At 43.9% G+C, this 27173-nt stretch overlaps 1 protein-coding gene across 16 annotated transcripts in view; it reads left to right on the top strand.

Moving 5' to 3' along the window:
* The window catches only part of ABI2 (abl interactor 2), a 61610-nt gene extending 36872 nt beyond the window's left edge, over positions 1-24738 (top strand). For 2 of the 16 annotated variants that reach the window (XM_048483668.1, XM_048483671.1), the window contains 8 exons: positions 8132-8229; positions 9102-9248; positions 10269-10393; positions 12844-13020; positions 17444-17602; positions 20176-20262; positions 21983-22156; positions 23634-24738. In XM_048483668.1, coding sequence (XP_048339625.1) covers positions 8132-8229; positions 9102-9248; positions 10269-10393; positions 12844-13020; positions 17444-17602; positions 20176-20262; positions 21983-22156; positions 23634-23809 — 1143 coding nt within the window. In that variant the 3' untranslated portion in view covers positions 23810-24738. The remainder of the gene's footprint in view (positions 1-8131; positions 8230-9101; positions 9249-10268; positions 10394-12843; positions 13021-17443; positions 17603-20175; positions 20263-21982; positions 22157-23633) is intronic. The other 14 variants (XM_048483674.1, XM_048483676.1, XM_048483673.1 and 11 more) reach the window with 8 other exon arrangements.
* The last annotated feature ends 2435 nt before the right edge of the window (positions 24739-27173 follow it).

Here is a 27173-nt window from a genome sequence, read left to right as displayed (position 1 = left end):
TTTGTAGTGTGCCTCCATGTTTGCAGTATCTGGAGGCTTCTGAATTTCCCCCCCTCCTTCTGGAACAGCATTTCTCCATGCTGTTTCTTACCTTCTTCTCCAAAGTGTTTTGCCATACTTGAGTGGTTGGCTGTCTAGGAAATAAAAGCTGCTTGACTCTCAGAACTAAAAAATAGCAGAAGAAGCTGAAATTGAAGTTCCAGACTAATTGGAATGAGATGAATCCGTCACTCACTCAATTTAATTGTGCAGTTAATTGAAATATTGTGGGTTAACATAATGTGTTTGAAGATTGGATATGTGGAGCAAGTCTTTCCCTAGTATTTGAGAAAGAAGTGCATGAGAGAATTAAACCAAAACTTTGGAAATCTAAAGACTATTTCTAAATTAAGTCTAACTTGAAAAATTCATTTTAGTGGCTTTATAGTTTGATATGTTTTAATTTTAGTGGCTTAGCTTAAAATGCGGTATTCTCTCAGAATGGTTAAACACAACATTTCGTTTGAAAGCTATGTACTCTAAAGCTGTTCCCTTCTAAATACGTTTTTTAAAAAGATGATATTCTTTTCACATTCCACTGTCAGCTGCAAGGTCTGATCCTACAGACTAGAGAGTATACCATTTCCCCAAATATAAGACATCCCCGGAAAATAAGACGTAGTAGAGGTTTTGCTGAAGTGCGAAATATAAGGCATCCCTCGAAAGTAAGACATAGCAAAGTTTTTGTTTGGAAGCATGCCCGACGAACAGAACACAGAAAAATAAGACATCCCCTGAAAATAAGACATAGCGCATCTTTGGGAGCAAAAATTAATATAAGACACTGTCTTATATTCGGGGAAACATGGTAGGTATTCAGACCATTTGGGTCTGACATAGAGGGGCTAGAAAAAGTTACTTTTTAAAAACGTTACTTGCAGCTCCACCCACTATAATCCATAATAGCTTCATTGTAATTCGTAGTTCATTTTTCACAGTGCTCTTAGATATCCCCTTTGTTTTGCTCAGAGCTGAGTTACCGAGCAGGCAGGAGAAGTGTGAATATCCACATAGAATCACAAGCCCCTAACATGCATATAAATCAGCTAATGCATTAGTGGATTCCGCCCAGCAAATGTATAGTGGGCTGCAGTCGTTATAAAGGAACCTGTTTTCCTTTTTACCGTTCGCATTCGTGTCGTGCAGGCAGCGATTGGAACAATCCAGGTGGCTTTCATGTCTTCACAGAGAGATGCTTCTCTTTTTTTAAAAAAAGTTCCCGCAACACATGCGTAGCTGCTCAGGCATCTTGAAATGAACCCCAACAGCGATGCTGACCGTCCCAAAATACGATCAGCTGCACCTGCATAGCTACGCGCGTGCAATATGCCAACTGAAAGAAACGGGGCCTCCTTACAACGGCAGGGCAATAATGAATGTACTGCTGTGGCAGGTGGATTCTCCCAGGCGTGGCAGAAGGGAGGGGAATAAAGCGCCTCCTGCCTGGCCGTTTGTGCTGGAGCGGCTCCAACCCGGGATTTTGCAAAAGATCACTGGTTTAGCGATTTTTGAAAATCCCAGGTTGAGGGAAATAAAGCAGGGCAGACCTGATTTGGGGGCGGGACCTGTGCAAAGTTCCCCCGCAGAACGGCCTGTATTGGGTCCTGCACCCATTATATTTGCCCTGTGTGGAATCCACCATTGTTGAATCTGTATTGGCAGGCTCAAAACTTAACCTGTAACTGCAGGCAGGTGTCAGCATTTATAGTCATTTAAGAAAAGTCTCCTGACATGCTCAGATGAATCTAGAAGGCTCTGAAATCAGCCATGCGTACCTTTTGAATTACCCCACAGAGTGTGCTGTTTAGAATGTGTTATAGCTGACAGTAGAAGTGGGGTGAGGTGCAGGAAAGGTGGTATGAGTTGCTCTTCAGTGGGCCCTAGAATGGATTTAGAGGAACATAATTGAGTTGCTGATAATGAGAAGTTGGACCTTCAGAGCATCTTCTTCCCACCCATAAAGCAGGTATGTAACCCTTATAGATTTCCAAGAGTCTTTCAGATGGAAATTGAAAGTCTCTATTATGATGGTACCTTTTTCATATAAATTTTGACACCACATGGGTATTTTGTCTTTGTGTAGCATTATGCTAGGTTGGCTCACCTACCTTTCTTGCAGGGAGATCAAAAATTCTGCATTTCCAATTTCCAGCTTCTCACCAAACTGCTCTTTATGTATTCAGCCTCAAAATATATTCTTGTGGCATGGCTTATATCTGGATTCCGCAGTCCTAGGGGATGGCTTCATGAATGTGGTTATTGAGCACTTTCCACATACAAATCAGTGTGTGTTTCATTTTGTGGAAGGTGCAGATAGTGGCACAGCTGTGTATGTGTGCGGGTGCCTCCTTCCTTGAGTCCTCTGGCTCCCGGAACTTGGGGTAGTACAAGAAATCCATCTGCCAACTGACTTGCAGATTGTTTCCCTTGTCCTGTACAGGTGCATGCCCTATTGTCACTCTGTTGACTGTGTCAAATAAAACGAGTGGCTGTAATCAGATGATATTGTGGAGACGGGGGCAGTTGCCCGATTCGCCCCAAATCTTGGGCATTATGGGATCCGTGGCTGTTGTCCTTTCCCATTTCCAGTAATAAAAAAGCCAAACTGAAGAGCAGTTTGAGGGCCACTGATCAAATAGTTCCGGGTTGGCGAACCTTTGGCACTCCAGATGTTATGGACTACAATTCCATGCTGGCAGGGGCTGATGGGAATTGTAGTCCATAACATCTGGAGTGCCAAAGGTTCGCCACCACTGAAATAGTTCCATCCAGTATAAGCTACGGTTTGCCACAGCAGACCCTTTTAGAGAGGACATGTTAATTAAGGAGTTTCTGCAGTCCTTTCCTCTTCTGTAAGTATTTGGTAGGCACGAAGAAGAATTCTGAATGGCATGCAAGCAATGTAAGCTTACTTGCATAGTTTTGACCCGCCATTTATTTAACATCCTTTTCCCCATTGAAGACCCAGGGTGGCTTACCCTAATTCTCCTGTCCTACATTTTATCCTCCCAACAACTCTGTAAACTAGATTAGACTGAGAATGTTTGACTGGCTCAAGGTCGCCCAGCAAGCATTCATGGCAGAGTTGAGATTTGAACCTGGTTCTCCCAGATCCTAGTTCGACACTCTAACCACTAAACCAAACTGACCCACAGATGTGAAAGAGGAGAGATGTTGCTTTGAATAAATGGAGAAGATACCAATTGGGCATTTTTTTGAAATTGCGGTTTAGAGAAGTTTTCAGAGTGTTATCAATGCAGTGACTGGAAGTGGAAATGGAGGAAGTTCATGTTTGAGGTGATCCAATGAGATAAAAGAAGAGCAGGAAGAGACAGTGCAGAGAAGCAGACAGTCTCGCTTGCAGATATGGACCACTTTAAAAAAAACCTTTTCCCAAGTTTTGGCAGTTTACATTTTAGTTTTAGGTTTTGACAAAAGGGCCTGCTTGCTTAAAATTCAGTCTAGTCTTATAAATTAGGAAGCCGTAATCCCAAACAATCCCTCTCCCTGGATGAAACATTAACGTTCATTTCAGATAATAGTTGATTTCAGGGTGGAAAAGAATGTGTAACTTTTATGAAGTCTGAATTTTTTCCATCTTGCATGAGAGTAGTAAAATGACAGTTAAGTCAGTTATCATCGGGCATTCATACAAATACGATTCCCTTTTTCATTTGCCACCACCTTTTTGAGAACCTGAAAACTGTTAAGTAGCATTTCAGTTGTTTTCTCTTTTTTAATGTTGGGTACATGAGCTGTACTCCAACCAGTTTTTTTCAGCCATGCAAGGGCTTGATCATCTTATTTTCTTTCCGATTACTCCATGCTGTATTGCTTCTGAAAATCCTCTGAGTCTTTGTGAGGAGTTTGGTATACTGTGCAGATGAGGAAATGGTTATACGGTTGTCTGAATTGTGGTTCTAGAACTGAGATTAAAAAGTCTTGTACGTTTCCTTATTTAATACAGTCCCATTGAAACAATGCCTCTGACATCAAGTGCTGCAAAACTTAATGGGGAATTTTAGGGTTACTTAATGTGCTTCTTTAAGTCAGTATGGTATAGTGGTTAAGAGCAGTGGACTCTAATCTGGAGAAGTGGGCTCGATTCTCCACTCCTTCACATGAAGCTCGCTTAGAGACTTTGGGGCAGTTTTACTTCTCTCAGAACTTTCTCAGCCCATGTGGAGGATGGCAATGGCAAACCACCTCTGAACATTTCTTTCCTTGGGCGTCTCTTGCCTTGAAAACCCTTCGGGGTTGCCATAAATCAGCTGTGACTTCAAGGCACTTTCCACTACCACAGTGTGTTACTGACCCTGCCCTGGATGCCTCAGGGCAGCCCAATCTAGTTGGAAATTAAGCAGGATCGGCCTTGGTTATTCTTTGGATAGGAAACCACCAAGGAATTAAAGGGTTGCTACACAGTCAATGGCAAACCACCTGGGCTCATCTCTTGCCTTGAAACTCTACAGGGTTGCCATAAGTTGGCTATGACTTGATTGCTCTTTACACACGTAATGTGTTACTGTGTATGCAGTCACATTTAAAGTGGCTAGATGAATATCTCCACTGTGTCTATATGTGCCGTGGGTCTGTGTCAACCACTACTGCATGTACCTATGTACACATGATGGGATTGCTGGGTGTATCAGCTTCATAGAAGACGATGTTTAGACTTAATTTGTATGTGTGAAGCACCTCTCATAACAGTTTAAAGCATTGTTTCCCCCAAAGTTGGTTGTTTGCAAATGACACTAAAAAAAGATTATCTTGTTCACTTGGGAAAGGGTGTTTGCTAAAACTTTTTGTGAAAGCAAGGCCAAAAACCATTAGGTCCATTTTGTTCTCAAAAAGATGAGCAAATAAAGTTAACATTTTAAGCTGTTTTAAAAAATCCATTCTCTAAATGCCAGTAAATAATCTAACAGCTAAGTGTTTGTCTTCAAATAATGTATTATTTTAGTTTCAAATGTAGAAGCAACAGAATGTACGGCCAGTATGATTGCTAGGTCTTTATTCCTGACTGAAAAAAATTTACAGATATTATGCAAGAAAATTGTTGAACAAGTCATGGAGTATGCTGGACATGGATAAAATATCCCCAAGTGTTAGCAGTGAATCCCAGGACATTAATTGCAAAGAATGCAAGAGTTGTTTCCTCCAAAATATTCTTGGACAAGAAAGGACATTATTTGGCTGCACTGAGATGAGCTAGCTTCATTTAAAACTGAGAATGTTGTTGTTGAGAGTACCTACTGGGGCCATAAAAGGACTGAATTCTCCTTATGGTTGACTTAAGAACATAAGAAAGAGCCTGCTGGATCAGACCAGAGTCCATCTAGTCCAGCACTCTGCTGCTCGCAGTGGCCCACCAGGTGCCTTTGGGAGCTCACATGCAGGAGGTGAAAGCAATGGCCTTCTGCTGCTGCTGTTCCCGAGCACCTGGTCTGCTAAGGCATTTGCAACCTCAGATCAAGAAGGATTAAGATTGGTAGCCAGAGATCGACTTCTCCTCCATAAATCTGTCCAAGCCCCTTTTAAAACTATCCAGGTTAGTGGCCATCACAACCTCCTATGGCAGCATATTCCAAACACCAGTCACACGTTGCTTGAAGAAGTGTTTCCTTTTATTAGTCCTAATTCCCCCCCCCCCCCCCCAGCATTTTCAATGTATGCCCCCTGGTTCTAGTATTGTGAGAGAGAAAAATTTCTCTCTGTCAACATTTTCTATCCCATGCATAATTTTATAGACTTCAATCATATCCCCCCTCAGACGTCTCCTCTCCAAACTAAAGAGTCCCAAACGCTGCAGCCTCTCCTCATAAGGAAGGTGCTCCAGTCCCTCAATCATCCTTGTTGCCCTTCTCTGCACTTTTTCTATTTCTTCGATATCCTTTTTGAGATGTGGCGACCAGAACTGAACACAGTACTCCAAGTGCGGTCGCACCACGGCTTTATATAAGGGCATGACAATCTTTCCAGTTTTATTATCAATTCCTTTCCTAATGATCCCCAGCATAGAGTTTGCCTTTTTCACAGCTGCCATGCATTGAGTTGACATTCCCATGGAACTATCAACGAAGACGCCCAAATCCCTTTCCTGGTCTGTGACTGATAGCACTGACCCCTGTAGCGTGTATGTGAAGTTTGGATTTTTTGCCCCTATGTGCATCACTTTACATTTTGCTACATTGAACTGCATTTGCCATTTCTTAGCCCACTCACCTAATTTATCAAGGTCTGCTTGGAGCTCTTCGCAATCCTTTGTGGTTCTCACCACCCTACATAATTTGGTATCATCTGCAAACGTGGCCACCACGCTACCCACCCCTACTTCCAGGTCATTTATGAAAAGTTGTGACCAGTCTGATAACAGACTTTGTTCTGGAGCCCAGCAGAACATGATTTTAGAGTCCCCCAATTCCAAGGCCTGATGGAATGTTCTTTCTACATTATGCCGTGCTTCATGCTAAGTGATCACGAACTTCATCTTGTGTATAGTGGTGACAAAAATCAAGGACTTCATAAATAGCAGTTATCATAAATACTGCTTGGGTTTTGAGCAAGAAACCTTCAAATATGCGTACAGAATATGCGTACAGAATATGTGTACAGAATATGTGTACACTTAATATAAAACACTTCTCCAAATTGAATTGCAGATGCAGAATCTAACATATTGTATAGGTGAGGGAGGATAGTTTCCCAGGGCCGCCCCGACAACCTAGTCTTTGAGCCTGGGTTAGTTCATGTTCCAGTGGCTCACTCTGTTCACCTAAGTAAGCTATTTCTCGATGTAAATGGAAGCCATTGCAATTTTCTCATTTCATTTGATTTATGTGGAAATGAATCATGATGTTTATTTCATGAATAAAATCCACAGAGATACTGATTAGCATGATATATTAATATTTCATATTTATGTAATCTGTCATCAAATAAATCAATGAAATGCCCACCAGCTCCTAAAACTGACAGGCACAAGAAGTTGCTATGGTAATACTATCGTTCTTTTAATGCCACCAAGAGGAGGAGGATCATCTCATCAGTATGCCTGATAGGTTTCACACTTAGTTTGCAAGTAAAACAGCATACGCTAAACATGTATCTGTAGAAACTACTAATCAGGATGGACAACTTCAAGATAAATTACACTTGAAATGTGTACTCTAAACTTCCAAGGCTGGCATTGACTCCTCAGGAGCTAATTGCATGAACTGCTAATTGAACTTTGGCCATCACTGTGGCCGTGCAATGGGGGAGCACAATGTAGTGGTAGTGAGCCACGTTGAACCCGGTTAGAAGCGGGAGGGGATGTAGAGCATTTGAAATTAAATACCAAGTTTCACGACCTTACAGCAGTTCCACTTCTCAGTAGAATGACTTGTCCTTCATTGAGATCGTGCCACCGAGGATATTTCTCGGTTCCTTTTGTTTTGGAGAGGAGGTTTATTTCGGGGGTTTTATGTACTAAGAGCTCATTCTCTTTTCTAAGTATGCCTTATGAAACTGTGCAAAAAGGTGATGAAAAAACGGGCTCTTTGGAAACGAGCATCCCAACTGCTTTGAGAGACGCTTCACTCATTATGCTGTGATAACTGGGCATTTGCTACCACACATATGTATGGTGGAGAGCTGTAGCCAATCCCACTTCCCAGGCATGTGCACCTGTGTGATATACGCAATTTAAAAAACACCTTGTCTCGTGCACGTACGTGTGACGTTTCTAGATATACAGATACATCTTATTATGGGGTACATGTATGAAGTGACCCGCTGGACCAAAGAAGCAAAGCTTTCCATGAGATATTTCCACTGTGCCCCTTGACCCCAAAGTTCAATGCAGTGGAGTAAAGGCAAATGTGGTCGGAAGAACTGCTGCGGACGGCGAGCAGTCGCAAGTCCTTTGAGTGCAACTCATGACCTTAAGCAAAGAAATAGATTCCGTTCAAAGTGTATGACCCGCATTTTCTTTTTCTGAATTGTCTGCACATTCCCCCACCGCTTTAACGTTGCAAATAAATTCTCAGCGAAATCTTGTTCAGTTGTTATTTAGTGAAGGTGGTTTTTCTTCCCATTACCTCTCATGCAGGTTAGTACACAGAATATGAAAATGGGGGGCCTGCCTCGTACGACACCGCCCACCCAGAAACCACCCAGCCCTCCAATGTCAGGGAAAGGAACTATTGGGTGAGTATGACCTGGTGCCTTCCAAAAGGGGAACGGGGAAGATGTAAAGGGATTATCCAGAGGAGAATAATCCTCATGTTCTCTGTTGCTTCACGAAATTTCCAATTTGTGAATTCCAAATATTGTAGTGTGGGGTCTGGAGGTGTTTTCACTTCTTTCTCCTCAGACAGATTCGTCTCATACTGTAGCCATGAGGCAGTGATTAAGCCATTGGAAATATTTGTTAAATATCTACTTTCTTTAGGATCTTCTTGGGGTTTTAGTTGACATTGGTTTATATAGAGCAGCTGTCAAAATCTGTGCTCTTTTCTGCTGTTTACCTGGAAGAAGTGACTGGCTATCCAGAATGTCTGCGAGTTTCTAAATATAAAGAATTGGTGGCACCATCCAGTCCACTGTGGGTACAGCGCCAGTGCATGGAGGATCCCCATGTGCTTAACAGAACCCTGCTTTTCCTGTCCCTTAAGCTAGAACAAGTGTATATAGGTAGCACCACAGGCCCTTAGGTGGCAGAAGAGGTCAGGACGTGATTTTTCATATCCCTATATGTCTCTTGCCACTCCCCCCTATACAGATTGTTCTCTGGATCAAGATAAAAAAAGTTGGATGGGAATATGGGAGGCACGCACAGACCTTCCTTTCCTCCTCGCCGTCTGTTCTGCAGACTGCACATATAGTAGTGGGAAGGGGGAGAAGACCCTGCTAAGCCTGTGGCACTTCTCTGTGGCCGCTTTGTCCACTGTGGACTGGATCGTGCTGTATCCATCCTCTTCAATAGAACAGTGAGCAGGAGTTCTTCAGTGCCTTGCCCAACGTCTTTGGTGTATTTCATTGTCTGAAATTGCTTCCATACGTATGTTTTTCTTGTGTAGGCGTCACTCTCCCTATCGCACACTGGAGCCAGTGCGTCCTCCAGTGGTACCAAATGACTATGTACCTAGCCCTACCCGTAATATGGCTCCCTCGCAACAGAGCCCTGTTAGAACAGCTTCTGTGAATCAGAGGAATCGCACTTACAGGTATTCGGTCTCCTCCTGCACAAAACATTAACCATAATTAAGACATAACCATGCAGCTTCTAGTAATCTGCTTTTAAACCCCCCCTCCCACACCCCATAATTTAAAGCTTCATAAAGTCATGTGGTTTCCTGTGAATTCCATTGGGAGTTAAAGGGAAACCATGCTGCTTTTTCCTCCCAAGTTGCATGATGTGCAATTTTTTTGTTGTCGTCTCTGAACCGTTTATTCAGCTGCACTGTCCAGCCTGCTAGCTGAATTGTACAAAAGAACAAATGCATCTGACCAATTTATTTTTGGTTTGTAACTTTTATTTAGTTGCCTTTTGGCCCCAAGACGCCCAAGGCAATGCACACTGTCTAAAATGGTGTGCCTGTTGATCGGAGTGAGGCAGCTGTGAAGTTTGGAGCTGCTTCCCAGCGAAAGTGGCGAAGCCCAGAGGTTTTCCACTGAACAGTTCCGAGGGGTCTGATGCTTGTGAGAATGTTGGTCACTTGGAATAGATTGTGCAATAAACCACAGGAAGCACGGGTGATTTCGTTTCCCCCCCTGTTGGTTTTTAGGAGGCAGATCATAGCTGCAAAATGCTTTTGTGTGAGCTGTGGAAGTTGATTAGTACATAAAGGGAAAGGTGCCCTCAGGCAGCCAAAACCATCAGTGTCAGTGAGATATCCTGCATTTGAAAACTGTTTTACTGCCTGCCTAACAGTGTGTCCCTCAACAGTGTAAGCAATGCAGATAAAACCAGACTATTATAAATCAGGGGCCTTTTGTCACCGGTGGTTTGTCATGTCAAGGGCCCTTGGGAATTTTCCTGGTGCCATTTCTGATAATTTAGCAGGGAACTGTTGTCTGCCATTTGTGTGTCAATTTTAGCGTAGAGCATCAGCAGATCCTCTTAAAAACGTGTTGCTTGTTTCTTTGTCCCTGAAGTTGAAAATGGGTCCGCTTCTGCTGTAAGGCTATTGTGTTCGTCGTGGAATGGGATATAGGTACCTTGGTGGTTTTTCTGATTTCTTTAGCAGCAGTGGGAGCAGTGGCGGGAGCCACCCCAGCAGTAGGAGCAGCAGTCGAGAGAACAGTGGAAGCGGGAGCGTGGGCGTGCCCATCGCTGTCCCTACACCCTCCCCTCCTAGTGTGTATCCGGGTAAGTGGAACACTCTCTTCTTTCCTCCCTCTTTCTTTGAACATTCGCTTAATTTATAAGAGCAATTAGATGTGTTTTGTAAATGTGAATAATTTGTCATTTTCTCCATAAACATGAAAAACTAAAGAGTGTTTTGTGTATTATGATTGTCCTAGTGCTATTTATAGGCTTCGTTTTCTGACTGTTCTTGCGTGTGTTCTTGGGGCGAGAAATACAAGATTTGTTTAAGCTAGCAAAGACAGGAACACACAGACTACATGTTACTGTGAAACATTTCTTCAGGTTTTCAGTCTGAAGACTGATCCACATATCCACAGTGTGCACTATTGCATGCTGGGATTTCTGTGAGCACACCCATTTGTTGTCCTGTCTGAGTTGAAGGATTCCTGTTGCCTCTCTGCTGTACAGCTAATTGTGTGCCTCTGTGGTTGTGAGTTCTGGGGGAGGGTGTGTGTGTCTAAGCTAGTTCAGTACTGTCTAATTCTCATAGATTACTGGAGTGGTGATTATGCAAACGTGTGTAAGTATTTTGGAGTGTAATTTGTTGTAATCCAGCATTAGTTGAAAAAGCCAAACTCCTCCTTTACTGATCAGTGTGTTTTGGGAGTGGCAGATAATCAGAGCAGTAGGTGAACAGATTTTTGTCTCAGAAAAAGGAGGGGCGGAGGAGGTCTACATACAGGCTATGATCACCAAGTTCTTCCATATCTTGTGTATGCATATGCCAACTCCTACCTTTTTGGGTGGCAGACCTTTGTGTCTGATAGACTGCCAACATTTTGGCCAACTGTTGTCGAAAGTACTTTGAGTATAGGAAGAGGCACAGGAAAAACCTTGAACTTGTGGAGTCTTATTTTTTTTTAAATACAAAAATATATTACTCTTAGTAAAATGGAACAGTTCATTCCATGCCCTCATTTTAAAAGACTTCTTCCTTCTTTTCAAGTGCTGCTCCAGTGCTTTTTGGAGAGGGGGCACTTTATGGGGTAGAGGAGCTCTAACCTGTACCCCCCTTCTGTTTTTTCATTGAAAAATGTCATCCACTTAACACTGCCGGGGAAAGCTATTTGGGATCTTAGGGGGTGGAGAGTTTATTTAGAAAGGTTATTTTTGTTTGTTGGGGGAAAGGTTCAGCAGCTCTTTAAGTATCCCCAGCAGTGTTATTTGGAAAATAATGTTTCTTTTATAATAATCATGGAACTACATTTAACAGGCACCTATACTCTCAGTGTGCTGGCCGTGTTGGGCTCTTGTTTTCCCACAGCACAGAGACCATTTTGCTCATTAAAATTATCAGCAAGAAGGGAAAACCAGATTGTAGCTGTTATTTCAGAATATCTTTGCAACAGATACTCTTTCATTTTACCTTTAATATAACTTAACTGCTAGATTGTGAGGCTGAGAAGTGTGGTTGCCGCATAGATCTGATCACCAGTTGGTTGAAAAAACTCAGAGTAAGTAAGAGAAATGGTGCGGAAGTAAATTTTGAGTGCTACATCAACAGAAAATGACAGTGGAGCTGAAATGTTGCTACATTGCACTGACTATGTGCGCGCGCGCACACACACACACAACTCCTGGCTGGTGTGGAAATGGAATTATCTCTCTCTTTTTTTTGCAGATTATGTTTTGCATACTTAAACGGGTCTCGGAATTTGAAAATACTGAAAATATGTCATATTTGTTGGGGTCATTTGGATTTGAGATCTTATCCTGATATATTTTTAGTAATACTTTCTGCTTGGGGGAAAAAGTGTAACAGGATGCTGGGATTTGCAAATAATCTAGTTGTTCTGGTTTGAGAATTCAGAATGAATGTCATGGTTTATATTCTGTAACTTTTTGAGAAGCTGCAGTAGATTTCTAGATCTAAGAATAGGGAAGTGATAAGTTTTTTCTGTGTTCTTAAATTAACTTGCACAAAGGATTTGCAGAAGCATTGATAATTGGTCCTTTCCTCTCGAAGTCAACGGAAGCATGCCTCTTCCTTAGCACTCGCAACAAAATCAGCAAGGTTGACATTTAGGGAGAAAAAAGACACTTGTTTCTTGCGCACAAAACAAGGCTAGATTGCAGTTAACTTTTCTGTGATGTATGTAATTTACTCGAATGAACTAAAGTGGCACATGCCAAGTAGAAGAGGGGCTGGTTAAATTGCAGAACGGTTTCCCGAGGGGGACAAATCATAGCGTAATAGAGAAGTGAAGTAGAGGATATGTTCTTTTCTCGACTCTCTCCACCAGTTCTTTTCCCGCCTCTTGCTGCAATCAACAGGGGTAACTCTTTCCCAACAGAAACCGCATTCTTTGATCCCCTCCTCCATCACTTTTTTTTATTAGACCGTAAAACATTAATGGAACATCTAACACCAAATACTCTAAATGGCTTTTCTGAACCTTGCTAACCCAGATTCCTAATTAACTCCTCCTCTTCCTCCTCTTTTCACATAGCCCCTGCCAGCTCTTCTCCCCTTCCTGCTGCTTCTGTCCCCGCTCCCACCACCCTCCCTCCTGCTCCCGCCCCGTCCTCCGCTGCCCCAGATGCTGCCGCTGCTGCAGGGGCTCAGCCCCCTGCTGATGGCTTCAGTTCTCCAACTCCCCCTGCTGCCTCTTCCGCTCCTTCCGCAGGTGAGTGGTGTTTTATTCTCTGAAGGCAGCTGAACCAAAGGTTTGATGAGTGTCTTAGGGCTGATGGACCATTTAGACCAGGGGTCTGCAACCCGCAGCTCTCCAGATGTTCATGGACTACAATTCCCATCAGCCCCTGGCCAATTGGCCATTCTGGCAGGGGCTGATGGGAATTGTAGTCCATGAACATCTGGAGAGCTGCGGGTTGCAGACCCCTGATTTAGACTGAGAGTCATCTCCCCTCTCCCTGGGTTTCTTAATAAGAATGGAGTTAAAGACTCCAGCATACTCTGTCCACCGTTTCATCATTATAGGCAGTCAGACTGTATGCTTGGCAAAGTCCCTTGCATGACATACCAAGATCTAGCACAGGAGTCTGCAACCTGTGGCTCTCCAGATGTTCATGGACTACAAATCCCAATTGGGCATGCTGGCAGGGCTGATGGGATTTGTAGTCCATGAACATCTGGAGAGCCACAGGTTGCAGACCCTGATCTAGCATGATGTGTCTTGGCAGATACCATTGGGCAGGTTATGAGCTGTTGAAAGAATAAGACTGTTTCATTTTTTGATCGAACTTCTGTTGCTCTGTTACTGAAACCAACCAGATCAATTCCGCAGACAGGCAGATTTGGAATGCCCGTACTTCCACACAGCCTTTAGAACTGTAGCTTTTCTGGTGATATTGGTTAGTCTGAGTTGTTGGCTTTCTGGTATATGGCTTTACAAATTCTCACCTTTTATTTAGTTACCTCTTATATAACCCTCTTTTTTCCCCATTGGGAACTGAAGAGTCTTGCTTTGTTCTCCATTTTATCCTCAGAACATGTGAGGTAGGTTATGCTAAGTGTGTCTGACTGACCCTAAGTCGCCCAGCAGGTGTCCTTCAGTAGAGCAGGGATTTCAGTTTGAATCTCTCCAATCTTAATCCAACACTGTGACTGCTACACCACATCAGATCTCTTACATCATGGGTCATCAGACTTTTTGTTAATGCAAGTTAGGTCTGAATAATGGATAACATTATCTCTTACCCCCTCCCCAATATGTTACCAAGTTTTATGCCATAGGAAGAACACCAGAAACAAAGTCATCAGCTGAGCAGCACAGAGAAAAATCCTATAACTTTTTTCTTTTAAAAAAATCTTAGAGCTGATCTCTTTGTTATCTTTTCTTGAGTCTTCCGCGAGATGTATGAGCCACTTTGCAGCCGCTGCCAAGCTATTGGAAATGTATGGGCTATCTACTAGAAAACCCTGCCTTCCATGCATCACAGTCTTTTTGTTCTTGCAGTTCTAGCTAAAATGACTTATTCTAATCTAGCAACTCTTCATTAAGACTTACATTTTCAAAAAATCTAAATTCAGTATTGAACGGTCCATGAAATCGAGACTTGATGCTTCAAATGCACATCCCAGCTCTGGGAAACTTTGAATGTTGGTGATAAATCTCTAGTAGCTTAAATACTTTGAAGAAAGAGTTGATTGGCCCATAATGAAGCAGAATTTTTGGCTTGGTTTCCCCAGTGCAAATGAACAGCATGAGGAGGAACACCCTCATCAATAGATCATGCCAGTTTCAATCCTTTAGGTCAGACAAATCTGATCAGTTGGCCAAGCAAGGAAAACCATGATGTCATGCATCATCCAGTGGGAGGCCAGCTATAGAAATTCCAAATCCAGTGGCTTCAATCCCTACCAACCTTCTGGGTTCAGCAAACCCTTGCATTTTTCACAGTGCCCAATAGAAATAGGTACTGGAGAACCATTCCAGATGTGAAGTATATGAACAGATATGTAGTGCATAAGTGCTTCTGCATGGAGACCCCGTCATTAAAGCCTATTTGCACATTCCCATATTTCTAGGCCATAGCAGGTTTCTCTGGTTTGCCTATGATGACTAGCATTACAGTTCAGGGTTCTGTCCTTTGGCCTAGCATTAGCTCCTCAAGTCTTCGTAGCACTAGTGGCCCTGACCCAATGGAAGGTGATACAAATCCATCCTTATCCGGATGACATCCTGATTTGCTCTCCAACTTGAGGGTCAGTATTCTAGGTGCCCTCAGAACCATTTAGCTCACAGATTTTCCTGGACAAGAAGATCAGTCTTGCCCCGTCACAGTGGCTACAATACCTTGATGTCATCATAGACAGGTGCAAGAACATCTTGTTCCTTATGGAATACAAGACCTCCAGAATAGCTTAGCCAAGAAATGGTCCAGTCAAGACCGCCTAGTTCAGTGGTGGCGAACCTTTGGCACTCCAGATGTTATGGACTACAATTCCCATCAGCCCTTGCCAGCATGGTCAATTGGCCATCCTGGCAGGGGCTGATGGGAATTGTAGTCCATAACATCTGGAGTTCCAAAGATTCGTCACCACGGGCCTAGTTTATGTCTCTAAATGCCTTGAGCCACTAATGATCTTCTGCACAGGGACAGTTCTGTGGGCCCACTTCCACTCCAGACCATTTCAGTGGTTTCTGTGGCCAACTAGAGATATTGCAAAAAGCAACAAAACACTGAACCAAGCACTGTTTTTTGACACAAATCATGACCGCAACAAATTGAAACAGAGCACATCATACAACTCCTTACGGACACAAGTCTGTCAGGTTGGGAAGCATTACTGCTTGGCTGTCAGTGTCTGGACATCAAAGGAAAAGATGATGAGCATCGACACATTAGAACTCAGAGCCATCAGACAAGCATTTGCCTATGTCCAGTCAGATGTTAAGGTGTGGCATGTACTTATCAGGATGGACAGTATTTCAGCCAAGGCCTGCATCAACAATCAGGGTTTCCAGGTCATCTATCCTACACACAGAAATCCAGTTTATCCTTCCTAGGCAAAGAACCATCTATGGTCCACCTCAGCAGAATACATGTAGGGTTTCCTGAGCTACCAGGAAGACTGGCTGAGCAGACAAACCATTGGCAAAAAATGAATGGTCCCTTAAATGGGAGATCTCCCTACAAATTGCAGCCAGGATTGGGTCTCTGAAGGTGGATTTGTTTGCCTTGGCACTCAGCAAACAAGTTCTAACATTCTTCTGCAGCTACTATCACCCTTGGTCAGCACAAGCAGATGCTCTAACCTCACCATGACCTTCCCAGCCTTTCCGGTGATCCCGAAAACTCTATGGAAGATATATCAGGAAGACGGGGAGGTGGCCTTCATGGCTCCAGTTGAGTCATATCTTCTTGAACCCCTTAAATGCTCCACATGAAGGCTATCTTTCTCACAGCAGTGACTTCATCTAGGAGAGTATTGTAACTGGGACCCCTGTTAACTGGGGAAGGCCTGTGTGTCTTCTACCAGAACATGGTGGTGCTTTGGCAGGACCTCGCCTTTATTTCCAAGATAAACTCGCTCTTTTATAGGAGTCAAGAGATTCCTTGCTCTCCTCTGCCCATGATCTAGGCATCCCAAAAAGAGGGAATGACATTCACTAGATCTCTGGAGGACCCTCAGTATCCATCTCTGACATACCGAATCAATCAGGAAGATGGACTCTTAGGTTTCCTTTCATTAACATCCCCAAATAAGAGGTAGAAGATGTCCAGATTGGCCACCAGCCATGCCATTCAATAATGCATCTTCCATTTCTACAAGGCAAGCAACATTCTGGTTCTACCAGGGATCACGGCACACTCTGTAAGAAGTGCAGTCACTGCTGCAGTCTTTGATCATGGCGGAAATGTGCAAAGTGGACACACGGTCTTCAGTGTTGACATTCAATAGACACTGTAAACATGACTCCCCCTCCTTGACCAATGCTGCATTCGGACATTGAGTGCTGCAGCATGTGGTGGCTGATAATTAATTCTCACCCATCTCCTAGGACACTGCTGTGGGAAGTACCAAAGTTCAAGCTGCCCTCCTTCTCAGAGTAATAATGGAACCTTGGATACTCTGTGTGAGGGTTCCTGCTGCCTGAGGTTAGGAGGGCATCTCCCCTCACCCCCCACCGAGAAAAAAACACAGAACACAAGTCCAGCAGCACTAGATGCTACTCATTGTATTCAAGGGCTGTTTTTTGACCTGCCCCTGAAAGTTGATTTGTTCTTAAAAAGCAGGCAGAAACACATTGGATTCTGTATCCAGTCCCATATGCGTTTGGTTAGCTGCTTTCAGAGCTCACAGGCTTCATCCAGAGCACCCCCTATTCCGAGTAGGACTGCACCCATCATCTGCACATATTATTTCATTTGATAACAATGATTTATGTTAACATTGTAAAAGCATGTCATTGAATTATCCTCTCTAACATACATTTCCTATCAATGGAATTACTACTTTCTAAAATGTTTTGAATTGTCGGTTTTGTATTTAGACTGTGAAATAATTTGTTGCAATCGCACAGAAATCACACTTTGTTTTTCTTTGTCCCTCTTAATGTGTTCTTTCTTGGTCTTCAACAGGTCACCCTGTTCAGTTCTACAGCATGAACAGACCTGTTACTCGGCACACCCCACCAACAATAGGGGGATCTTTGCCATACAGGCGTCCTCCCTCTATCACTTCACAGAACAGCCTTCAAAACCAGGTGAACGGAGGACCGTTTTATAGCCAGAACCCAGGTGAGACTGTAGTGCCAGTGGAGAGAATTCAGTACTCTGATGCAGTATTATGCAATGCATAGGGGCTTAATTACATATTTGTTATGGTGCCTCTTCGTCTATTCTCCTTAATGGTGTCTGGTAAAAAATCTGCTTCCTGCTGCTTCCTGGAGGTGTCAGTCTCAAATTTGGAGCACAGGAAGAAAACGCCAACCATGATACCAGGGCATGTATTTTTTTTCAAAAAAATTCAGAACAGGTTTGCTGTAGCTTTGTGTCTCCCTTATCATACAGTTAACTGCCTCGTTTTGAGAATGTATTTGGTTTGCTTGTTTGCAAGCAAAACCCACTTTTTAAAGTGGGTTTAATAGAACAGTTGTGAGCTCAAAGAACCAGGGGATGACAAGACTGCGAATTGTTAGTGTGGCTTGCCCAGACCTGGATGACTCAGCTTGCCTAATCTTACCAGATCTTGGAAGGTAAGCAGGGTTGCCCCTGGTTAGTATTTGGCTGGGAGACCACCAAGTCAGTTCAGGGTTGTCACACAGAAGAAGGCGATGACTCACCACCCCTCAGTGGCTGTTGTCTTGAAAATCCAACAAGGTTGCCATACATCAGCTATGACTTGACAGCACTTTTCACCACCATGGTGGCTTACATTTTTGTGAGGAAGTAATCTGTTTTACTTCCGGTCTGTGTCCTAGAGTTGATTGGCATGGAGAAGGCTGTATCACATTCCTAACCTAACCCAGTAAGTTGGAGAGCAGGCTCTCTTGAAAAGAGGCTCCACTTTGTTCAAACAAATTTTCACTTAACATATCTGAGATCTTAAGTTTGAACAACATTCTCTGGATGGTGCAATACTCTTCCCTTCGTACAAAAAGCTTCCCCATTCGAGGAAAAATTGTTGTGGAGAGAAGGGCTCTGGCTTTCTGTGTGTACCGCAGTGTTGCGTTTGTGGGGAAAGTGAGAAATCAGAATGATTTACTCCGTGTATATCACGGTTTATGTTTCTAACCTTGACTTTCTGGCAACCCTGTGAGTCCATAGATAAGCCCACAGATTACTAGCCAGGGGGCTTATGAACCCATATTCCAGACTCTCTTGGCCCTGTGCGCTTGTGCTCCCTAACATTTTACAGGAAGGTAGTGATGTGCTTAGTGTAGTCCCTTTATCCATGTGGCCACATGACACTCACTGCTGCAAAGAGGCATGTATGTGCACATACTGGCTAGTTCGTTTTGTATCTGAAACATTTTGCGTTATCAATGTGATCTGTGTATGGCAAAATATTTCACTGTTAGATGGGGTAAGTTGTTGGCAATAAATCTGTGTCTCTGCCAGGCCGAAGGGGAAAGGCTGTTTTAAAAGACTGACCTACCAAGTTTTTCCCCCCTCAATACAAACCCGCCCCCCGAGATTCACCATCCTTTGTGCAGCTCTTTTGTGTAGAGGAATGGCTCTTTACCAGTCACCGTTTCCTTGAGGAAGGTACCACAGAAGATGCCAAATAGCTTGTAAATAAGTTACGTAACTTTAATTCAGTCTGTTTAGTCATGAGGAAAATCATGTTCGAAAGAGCTATTTGCATGAACAGCAAATCACAAAGAAAATAATTTCCCTGTGGCAAAGTTACAAATAAGGATTGGTTTGTAAGCGTTGCATTTTGGTTGCTTACAAGGATGCGAAGTTCAACAGGATCTGTTGACTTTGACTTTTTCCAGTGTAGAAGCAAAAGATGCCTCAATTGTGGGAGGGGGAGGGTGGCACTGCTGTTCTAGGAAAGGAAGAATTGCCAGGACAAGGGGAGTAAGATGCATACTTGGGTGGGGGAGCTGCTTGTTAATTGTACAGAGATCGAGCATTGGAAACAAAATGCCACTGAGTATGAGGGGACCAGAAAGGGTAAGGGGATTGTATCCTCTTACTTTGATAGTTGCAGTGTTCAAAAATTTACCTGTAATGTGAGAAGCCCCACAAAGATGCTTGCTGAAGTACAGCTTCTGCCCAGCCATTCACACATTATTATAGATGCACTTGAGACGAGCAAAATACAAGGAAGTTTAGACACGGATATGGGATTGTTTGGTTTGCATCTTCTTCGGCAGCCAGTGGCTGGAAGGTCATGCTTTAGGTGGCTTGGCTGTTCCATAGAAACAAATAGCACTCATTCACTTCTGAGGCAGAACGCGAAACTGTGTGTAGATGCTTAAAGCTCTCATTGACCTCTCCATGGAAAAGTATATGCAGGACTCTTGAGTTTTTCAAAAGCGCAGTTTTACTCAAATCCCTCCCATTTGGTTTAATCACACCAAAGTACCTCTTTGAAATCTCCGCGAAATAGCAAGAATGGTCAGTTTGTTAAAGCCTTCTGTTCATGGGTTTGCACAAAGTCAGAGACACCTTGAGACCAAAGTTTGGTAGGGTTTGGTGAAGCTGTAAACTCTGGTTGTCTCTAGAAATAAGGGCCGGGTAATTCCATTACCTTTCCCACAATCACTGAAGTGGTGAAACGTTTCCCATCTTATCTTCTCTTATGAACCACATTATGTCACTAAAAGACAAATTTCTTTTCTGTTCTTCCTCTGCTTTAGTGTCTCTTGCACCACCGCCACCCTCCATCCTACAGGTAACTCCTCAGTTACCACTCATGGGATTTGTGGCCAGAGTTCAGGAAAACAGTAAGTGCCTGTTCATTGTGCTGTGAATTATATAGAGCTACTTAAGGGTTTGGATCATTGAGCATCGACACTGTCTGCATATGCTGACTGTGAGCACTCAAATGTCCTCTGACCGCAACTCTTTCTTTGTATCTGTTCTCACCCCAAATCTTGCAGAGGTTTCATGTTGTTCAGTTTGTTCATAGATCACTTAAGTAAATTCTGTCTGGTTTCAGCCAGCAGTTGAGTAGCACAGTTTGTAAAGTAGTCTGCTATGGATCAACAAAAGTAGGGAAAAGTATTATTCATAGCTTTCATTCCTTGCTTCAGAGTTCTTGTTTATCAAGATTTCTTTTGCGGGGAGCACAGGTCATGACTACCGCAATATAATTGAAGAGGAAATATGTTCTGTTAGCCAGGAATTTTCATCCATTCTAATCACTCTGAAGGGGAAGGCCTGGAAACAGTTTAGATGGGATGCAAATCTCTAAAGGGGGTGTTACTGAAATATTTGGTGTCTGTACAGAGTTACTCTGTCCTGAGAGATCTAGGAAGACTTGGGTTCATTTACAGACTCCATATTGGTGACTTTATCTCTCACTCATGTGTCTCTGGCTAGGTGGAGGTGTGAGCGATAATGTGAATTCTAAAACACTTTACTGAATGCATAATATAAATTAACTTCAGCTGCATTCACACATGAAGTTTAAGTGCTGAAAAATGATCTAGAATCCCATTAGTGCTGGGCTTACATGTGTGTGCCAGGCATTTCCCTCTTCTTTCCTGTATTTCAAGGAAAGAGGTACTTTGGGACAGAATCCTGGTTACTAGTTATGTGCTGAAGAATGCAGACATGACTTAATGGAGTTGGGTTTCTCCCCCTACAAACTTGAATTCTTAGCTAGGTTTTGGTATCCCCTCATTTTATTTATTTACTTATTTATTGGATTTATATCCTGCCCAATCCTCGAAGGGCTCTGGGCGGGTTACAACAATCTTAGAACATTAAAATATGGCACTCAGCTCAAACTGGTGGAACACATCATTAACAACCAGCGACCCATGCTCTTCTCACAGTCAATGGGAGGCAAACCTTTTCTTGCCCAAAGACAGTCTCCAACCAGGGCCTGCAACAAACCAAAATCTGTCCTCATACACACCCATTCACTTGTTCATTTGCCAATGTTATACATGCCCTCCAATGTCAGCAGTGCCCTTCCACTCAAACATTGCACATATAGCTCAGTCCCTCCTGTCTGCGCGATCTCCGAGGCTTCAACTGTCCCTTCCCGACTGACCGCTCCCTCTTGTTCTGCAGTCAAAGCTCTGCTCAGAACCTGAGTTTGATCCTAACAGAAGCCAGTTTTAAGTAGCTGGCTCAAAGTTAACTTAGCCATCCATCCTTCCAAGATTGGTAAAATGAATGCCCAGCTTGCTAGGGGCAAAGCATAGGTGATTCGGGGCTTGCACAGGGGACCAGCTTTACCTTTATCTCCTTGAATGGAAGGAAAACTGAATTCTGTTAAGCTATGTACCCACACTGGAATGTAATGCTATAACTTGAGTTAGTTTTAAATTGCCATTCCTTAATCGTGTGTGTGAAGGGAGGGTGGAAGAGGTCAGGCGTGGGCACAAACCAGGCTCATGCTGACTTTGTGTACCCTTTGATTCTATTGCGGCTAAGTAGGACATCTGAAGGTGGCCCCTAGAACTTCCCTGCGGATTTTTGTTCTGCTTTCAGTTTCAGATACCCCTCCTCCCCCACCTCCTGCAGATGAGCCTGTGTTTGATGAATCCCCACCTCCACCCCCTCCTCCAGAAGATTACGAGGAGGAGGAAGCTGCTGTCGTGGAATACAGTGACCCCTATGCCGAGGAAGACCCACCGTGGGCACCAAGGACCTACTTGGAGAAAGGTAGGCTTGTGGGAGGCAGATTGTAGTGGAGAATGGATGGAGAAGTGAAGGCCTGTTACAGTCCTTTGACAGCATGAAAAAGCAATTGCTTCCCTCCCTTCTTTTGTGGAGGACATCCTGTTCTCTTTTTCTGTGGGATGCAGAAATAAGCAAGAAGCAGTTAAATTCACAAGCAGTATTGTTTTGTTCACTGGAAAGGAAGATGACCCTGAAAAAAAATGATCCACAAACAAAAAATTGTTATTGGAGTGATTGTAACTTGTATGCAAATGTAAAATGATTCCCCCTTGTTTCATTCTGGCATAGTTTGGGAAAAGACTCAAGTCTGTCATTTGGGTAAATCTGTAACTGCAAAGGATAAGTTGGATCGCAGTCATCCTGCCAAGAGGAAGAAGGTTACCAGAGTGTTAGTTGCAGTGATATGATAAATCTGGCTGTTGTTCTCTCTCCGTTAACAACTGTTGATCGATTGCCCTTTCAAAACTGGATGAGAAATGCTGGAGCTACTGTTAATCCTGGAATTTAGCTGCTAGAGAAACCTGTATTTGCTGTGTCAGACATCAGAATTGTTAGCAAATTCATGGCTGTTCTTCCACACCCATTCTCCTGGAGGCAGAGGACATCTGCTTGGGTGATTCTCCACCCCTTCACTGGGAGGCAGGAACTTTTTCAATCCACTTCCTGTGTTGAGCCTCAGTACCATTTTGGTCAGTATTTTTCCTGCCTCTCAGGATATGGGTGTTTCATGGACAGAGCCAACTTTAGTCAGCTTCCAGTGCAGTTTCAGCCTAGGAATACCCCTTTTCCACCACCAGAAAGGGTGGCATAAGTCATTCCTGGTGATGGGCTTCCTTGGGAGAAGGGGTTTTTCTCTTCTGCCCTGGTGCCCGTGTTGCCAATTGCCCCTTTGTCTCTGGCTGCGGGTCCATCGCTCCCAACCTTTGGATTGGGCTGTCTGAATCCAGGAGTCTATAATTTTTTGTATCGGTATTTCTCTATATTTAGGAAAACTAGAAGCATTTTTTAAAACACACATTACCTTCAGTTTTATCTCTTCAATGAAGCAAAAACCGAGTCCCTGTTACACAGAAGAGTTGTGTGAGTTGGTCTTCTGTGAGATCTCAAGCAGGCTTCCTCTTTCCCTTCCAGTTGTTTGGCTACTGCTTATATAACATTTTCCGTGACTGCCATAAGAACGATGACACAAAATCGCTCTTTCCTCTTTAAGAATTCCAAAATTTGACAGTAAAATGTGTTTTGAAACGTCTGTACTGGCTTTTCAGGGTTGGGAGTGGGCAGCTGCCAAACGATGCCGATACAGAGAAAATTGCTAGTAATTGTTAGAGATATTTCCACTGTACCGGAAAAAAAGAGAACACCCAGCTGAAACCTCTTTGTTACTGAAAATGACTGAAGTCTGGGGGGAAATGCTGCTTCCTTCCTTCCATCTTTTCTTTCTCTTTGTGTTTGTTCCCAGTTGTGGCAATCTATGACTACACTAAAGACAAGGAGGATGAACTCTCCTTTCAGGAAGGGGCCATCATCTACGTCATCAAGAAGAACGACGACGGGTGGTACGAGGGTGTCATGAATGGAGTGACGGGACTGTTTCCAGGGAACTATGTAGAGTCCATCATGCACTACTCGGAGTGAAGACCACCACGGCAAAGGGCAGGATGGCACCTCAATTGCCAGAGGGGTTGTTGGGCTCCCTAGATCTCCACCAGCGCCTGGAGGAATCTGGGCAAGTGAACTGAAGGAAGGAAGGAAAGAAAGAGTGTTGTAATAAAACCACTTTATTTTTTTGTCCCCCTCCCCCCCCATTTTTATAAAATAGTGATTTGAGTTGTTTGAAGAATTGGCTCTTCCATTTGCCAACAGCAGCTGAGCAGACTGACATGTTTCCAAAAGACGACTGACTGAGGTGTAGAAACGGGAGATGTAATGAACTTGCCAGCGGATTGACCCATTGCTCAAATTTGTGACCCCGCCCCCATCCAGCCAAGACGTGGGATTTTTCTCAGGAATAATCCAGGCCCTGGTATTGGGACATCCTGGATGCCAGTGATGAAGGCCATCTGCCTTTCCCCTTCTTTTCTTCCCTCAACTTCCTGTTCTCTTAGTCTCTGTTGGAAGAGAACTACCATAGGGTAGACGTTGGGGTCCGTGCTCCAGCTTGATCCCAGCCTGGTTCCTTGCATCTCTCCCCCAAGCACTGCTGCAGCTGCTCGGCACGTGTGACTTGACCCAGGCGTGGGTTGGTTTTGAGACATCCACTTTTTTGTCTTTGACGACATAGGAGGGTGTAGTATCAGGAATGACCTCTCTATGTAAACCCTTGAAAATCACAGGCTAGACTTCTCTCAGTGATGATGCTGACGGTACAAATTGGATCTGACTTTTGTTTCCAGATTTTAGGGCATATCGCACAGTGGCAGGGCAGGCTAGGAGATGGATTGCCCAGGTTTGCTGACTGTTCTTGTTAAGAATTCAGCTGCTTGCCAGCCTTTCTTGGGGCACTAATCAGAAACAGAGGAGAGCTTCAACTGCCTTTTCTCCTCCCAATAAAGCAGCCGAGTCTCCTTTTGTGTGTGTCTTAAGTGGAAACCAGCTGGAATGGCTTCATGCGTTTTGGTTAGGTTGCCCTGACCTGTTGGATGCACACTTTAGTGTAACGCCGTGGTGGCGAACCTTTGGCACTCCAGATGTTATGGACTACAATTCCCAGCAGCCCCTGCCAGCATGGCCAATTGGCCATGCTGGAAGGGGCTGCTGGGAATTGTAGTCCATAACATCTGGAATGCCAAAGGTTCGCCACCACTGGTGTAACGTCTTTTGAAAGCACTGATACTGTTAGAAAGGGAATGTCCCCAGAACAGCAGATGTTGCCAGCCACGCCTATTTCCCCCTCTGACTGCAGCTCCAAGTCACAGTTCATTCATTAGCCAGCAAAATGTGGTTTTGTAGGAATGTGTCTTTAAGATGGGAGCAGCCTGTGTACGGGCTTCATTTGGCCTTGGTGGTTGGTTGTGTTAACAGATTGTCTTGCATTATTATTTTTGCCTTGAGCTAACGAACAGACTTCACGGAAGCACCAAGAGTAATTATCCGAATTGTCACAGCTCTCCTCTTCTGTTGGGTGACTGAAGTGCTCCCAAAGGTTAAAGATGAGGACACTGAAGGTTCATTGTACTGCTGTGTAGAATAGGACCACTTTCATGACCGGGTTGTATGGAGGAGTTCTGGTTGTCGTTGTGAGGCCCTCTCATAAGAACTGGCTGACACCAAAGCTCTGCACTTGGCAGAATGCATGGGGTCTGGCTCAAGCAGCAGTGGTACACACAGCACTGAGAATGTCAGAGAGATGCCTATATACAGACATCTGTAGGTAGCTTGTGTGCTGCAAAGATGGATGGGCCAACGGAGATGCTTAGGTGTCTGCATCCATAATGTTATTTTATGTGGTCGCAATTGGGGTCAGAAGCTGTGTGCACACAGTGCTTAGATTCTTGCCGACTTGCATACAAGCATGGTTCTCCGCAACGTGACATCACTCTTTCCTTCTGCTGAGATGGGGGCGGAGGTTTCTCCCGTTGCTCTGAGGTTCGAAACAGGCAGAAGTGGTCTGGAGGGCTGGCACGGCTTCCAGCAGCTACAGAGTGTAGCACAGCACAAGAGCTGCATGGGGCCTTTCCCCATTTCCTCTCTGGCAGTTTGCAGAAGGCTGTTTGCGGGAAGGGAGAGACCACAAATCATGGCAGTTCAAAAATTTGTGGATCCCATGCCAGTATTTTGGAGAGCATTCATTTGGAAGGGATGCACAAATCAGGGAGTGAGAGATGGCAGTGGCCCTCTTTTGTTCTTCTGCAGGTGTCCTGTATACCTGCAGGGCAATTGCTGTGTTTCAGAGGGTTCTTATAGTTGAGAGAAAAGGAAGGCAGTGTCACAAAGAGGCTAAACAGGGGCTTCTGCTATTCAGGGGAAGTGAACCTCTGTCTCGAGTAGGGAGGACCTTTGTCTCCTGATGTTATGGATCCATACTTTCATCAGCCCCTGCCAGCATGGCCAATTGGCAGGGGCTGATGGGAATTGTAGTCCATAACATCTGGAGTGCCAAAGGTTCGCCACCACTGTCATAGAGGGTTGATTTTTCCTCTTCATCTTGTTAGTTTGCACTTTACTGTCTGATGCTGGGGTCTGCATTCTTCCGTTGACTTTCTAAGACAACTGCTTGTTTCAGATGCTGCATCCATCCTTCTCCACCAAAAATAGGTTGCCTTAGCTTTGCGTTCTCCTGGTCTGTAATCTGGCGAGACTCGGTTTCTGTGATGATCTTCTGAGAAACTTCACAGTACCCTTAATTTGTAGATTATACGACTGATCAAACATTCCCCTGGCGTTTAGCCTCTAAAGGTTAATAACCCTCATCAGGCTCTTTGCGAGGTCCCACCCCCTGGAGCTAACTTTCATTCTAGGAACAAGCGCATGCCATGGAAGAGAAGCTAAGCCACGATTCTGCAGAGCAGAATAAATTGAACCTGGACAGACCTTTCACGTAAGCAGATGGGTTGAAGAGGCTTCGAGAATCTCATCTACATCTTTGAAAAGAAGTGGAATTGAGTTGCAATGAGCTGGTCTGCACTAGTCAAAACGAGAAGATTTCCTAAAACTGGGGGAGACGACACCCAAACCTGTGCCCACTCCAGAGAGGGCCAGGCCAGGTGTTGGCCGAAGAGACGCTCGGCTCTCTTTGCGTAGTTGCTCGCTGAGCACGTCACGGGCAAAGGGCACCCTCTTGCCGAGCAGCTGCAAAGGGCGTTTCCAGATTGACTGCCTCCTTCTGACATTTTTATTTTACAGTACTAATGTAAAAAAAAAATCCTTTTGAGTTTTATGCTTGTTTTTTAATTTGTACAATTTGTAGAATGGCTCTAGGGATGATGCCGTGTACGAGGCCCAAAGTAATCTGACTTTGTATGTATGTAATGTTACATAGACTGCATGCTGTTTCAAGTCA

This window comes from Sphaerodactylus townsendi, linkage group LG02 (genome assembly GCF_021028975.2).
Source record: "Sphaerodactylus townsendi isolate TG3544 linkage group LG02, MPM_Stown_v2.3, whole genome shotgun sequence".
Classification (NCBI taxonomy): Eukaryota; Metazoa; Chordata; class Lepidosauria; order Squamata; family Sphaerodactylidae; genus Sphaerodactylus; species Sphaerodactylus townsendi.
This window is presented reverse-complemented; position numbering and strand designations above follow the sequence as displayed.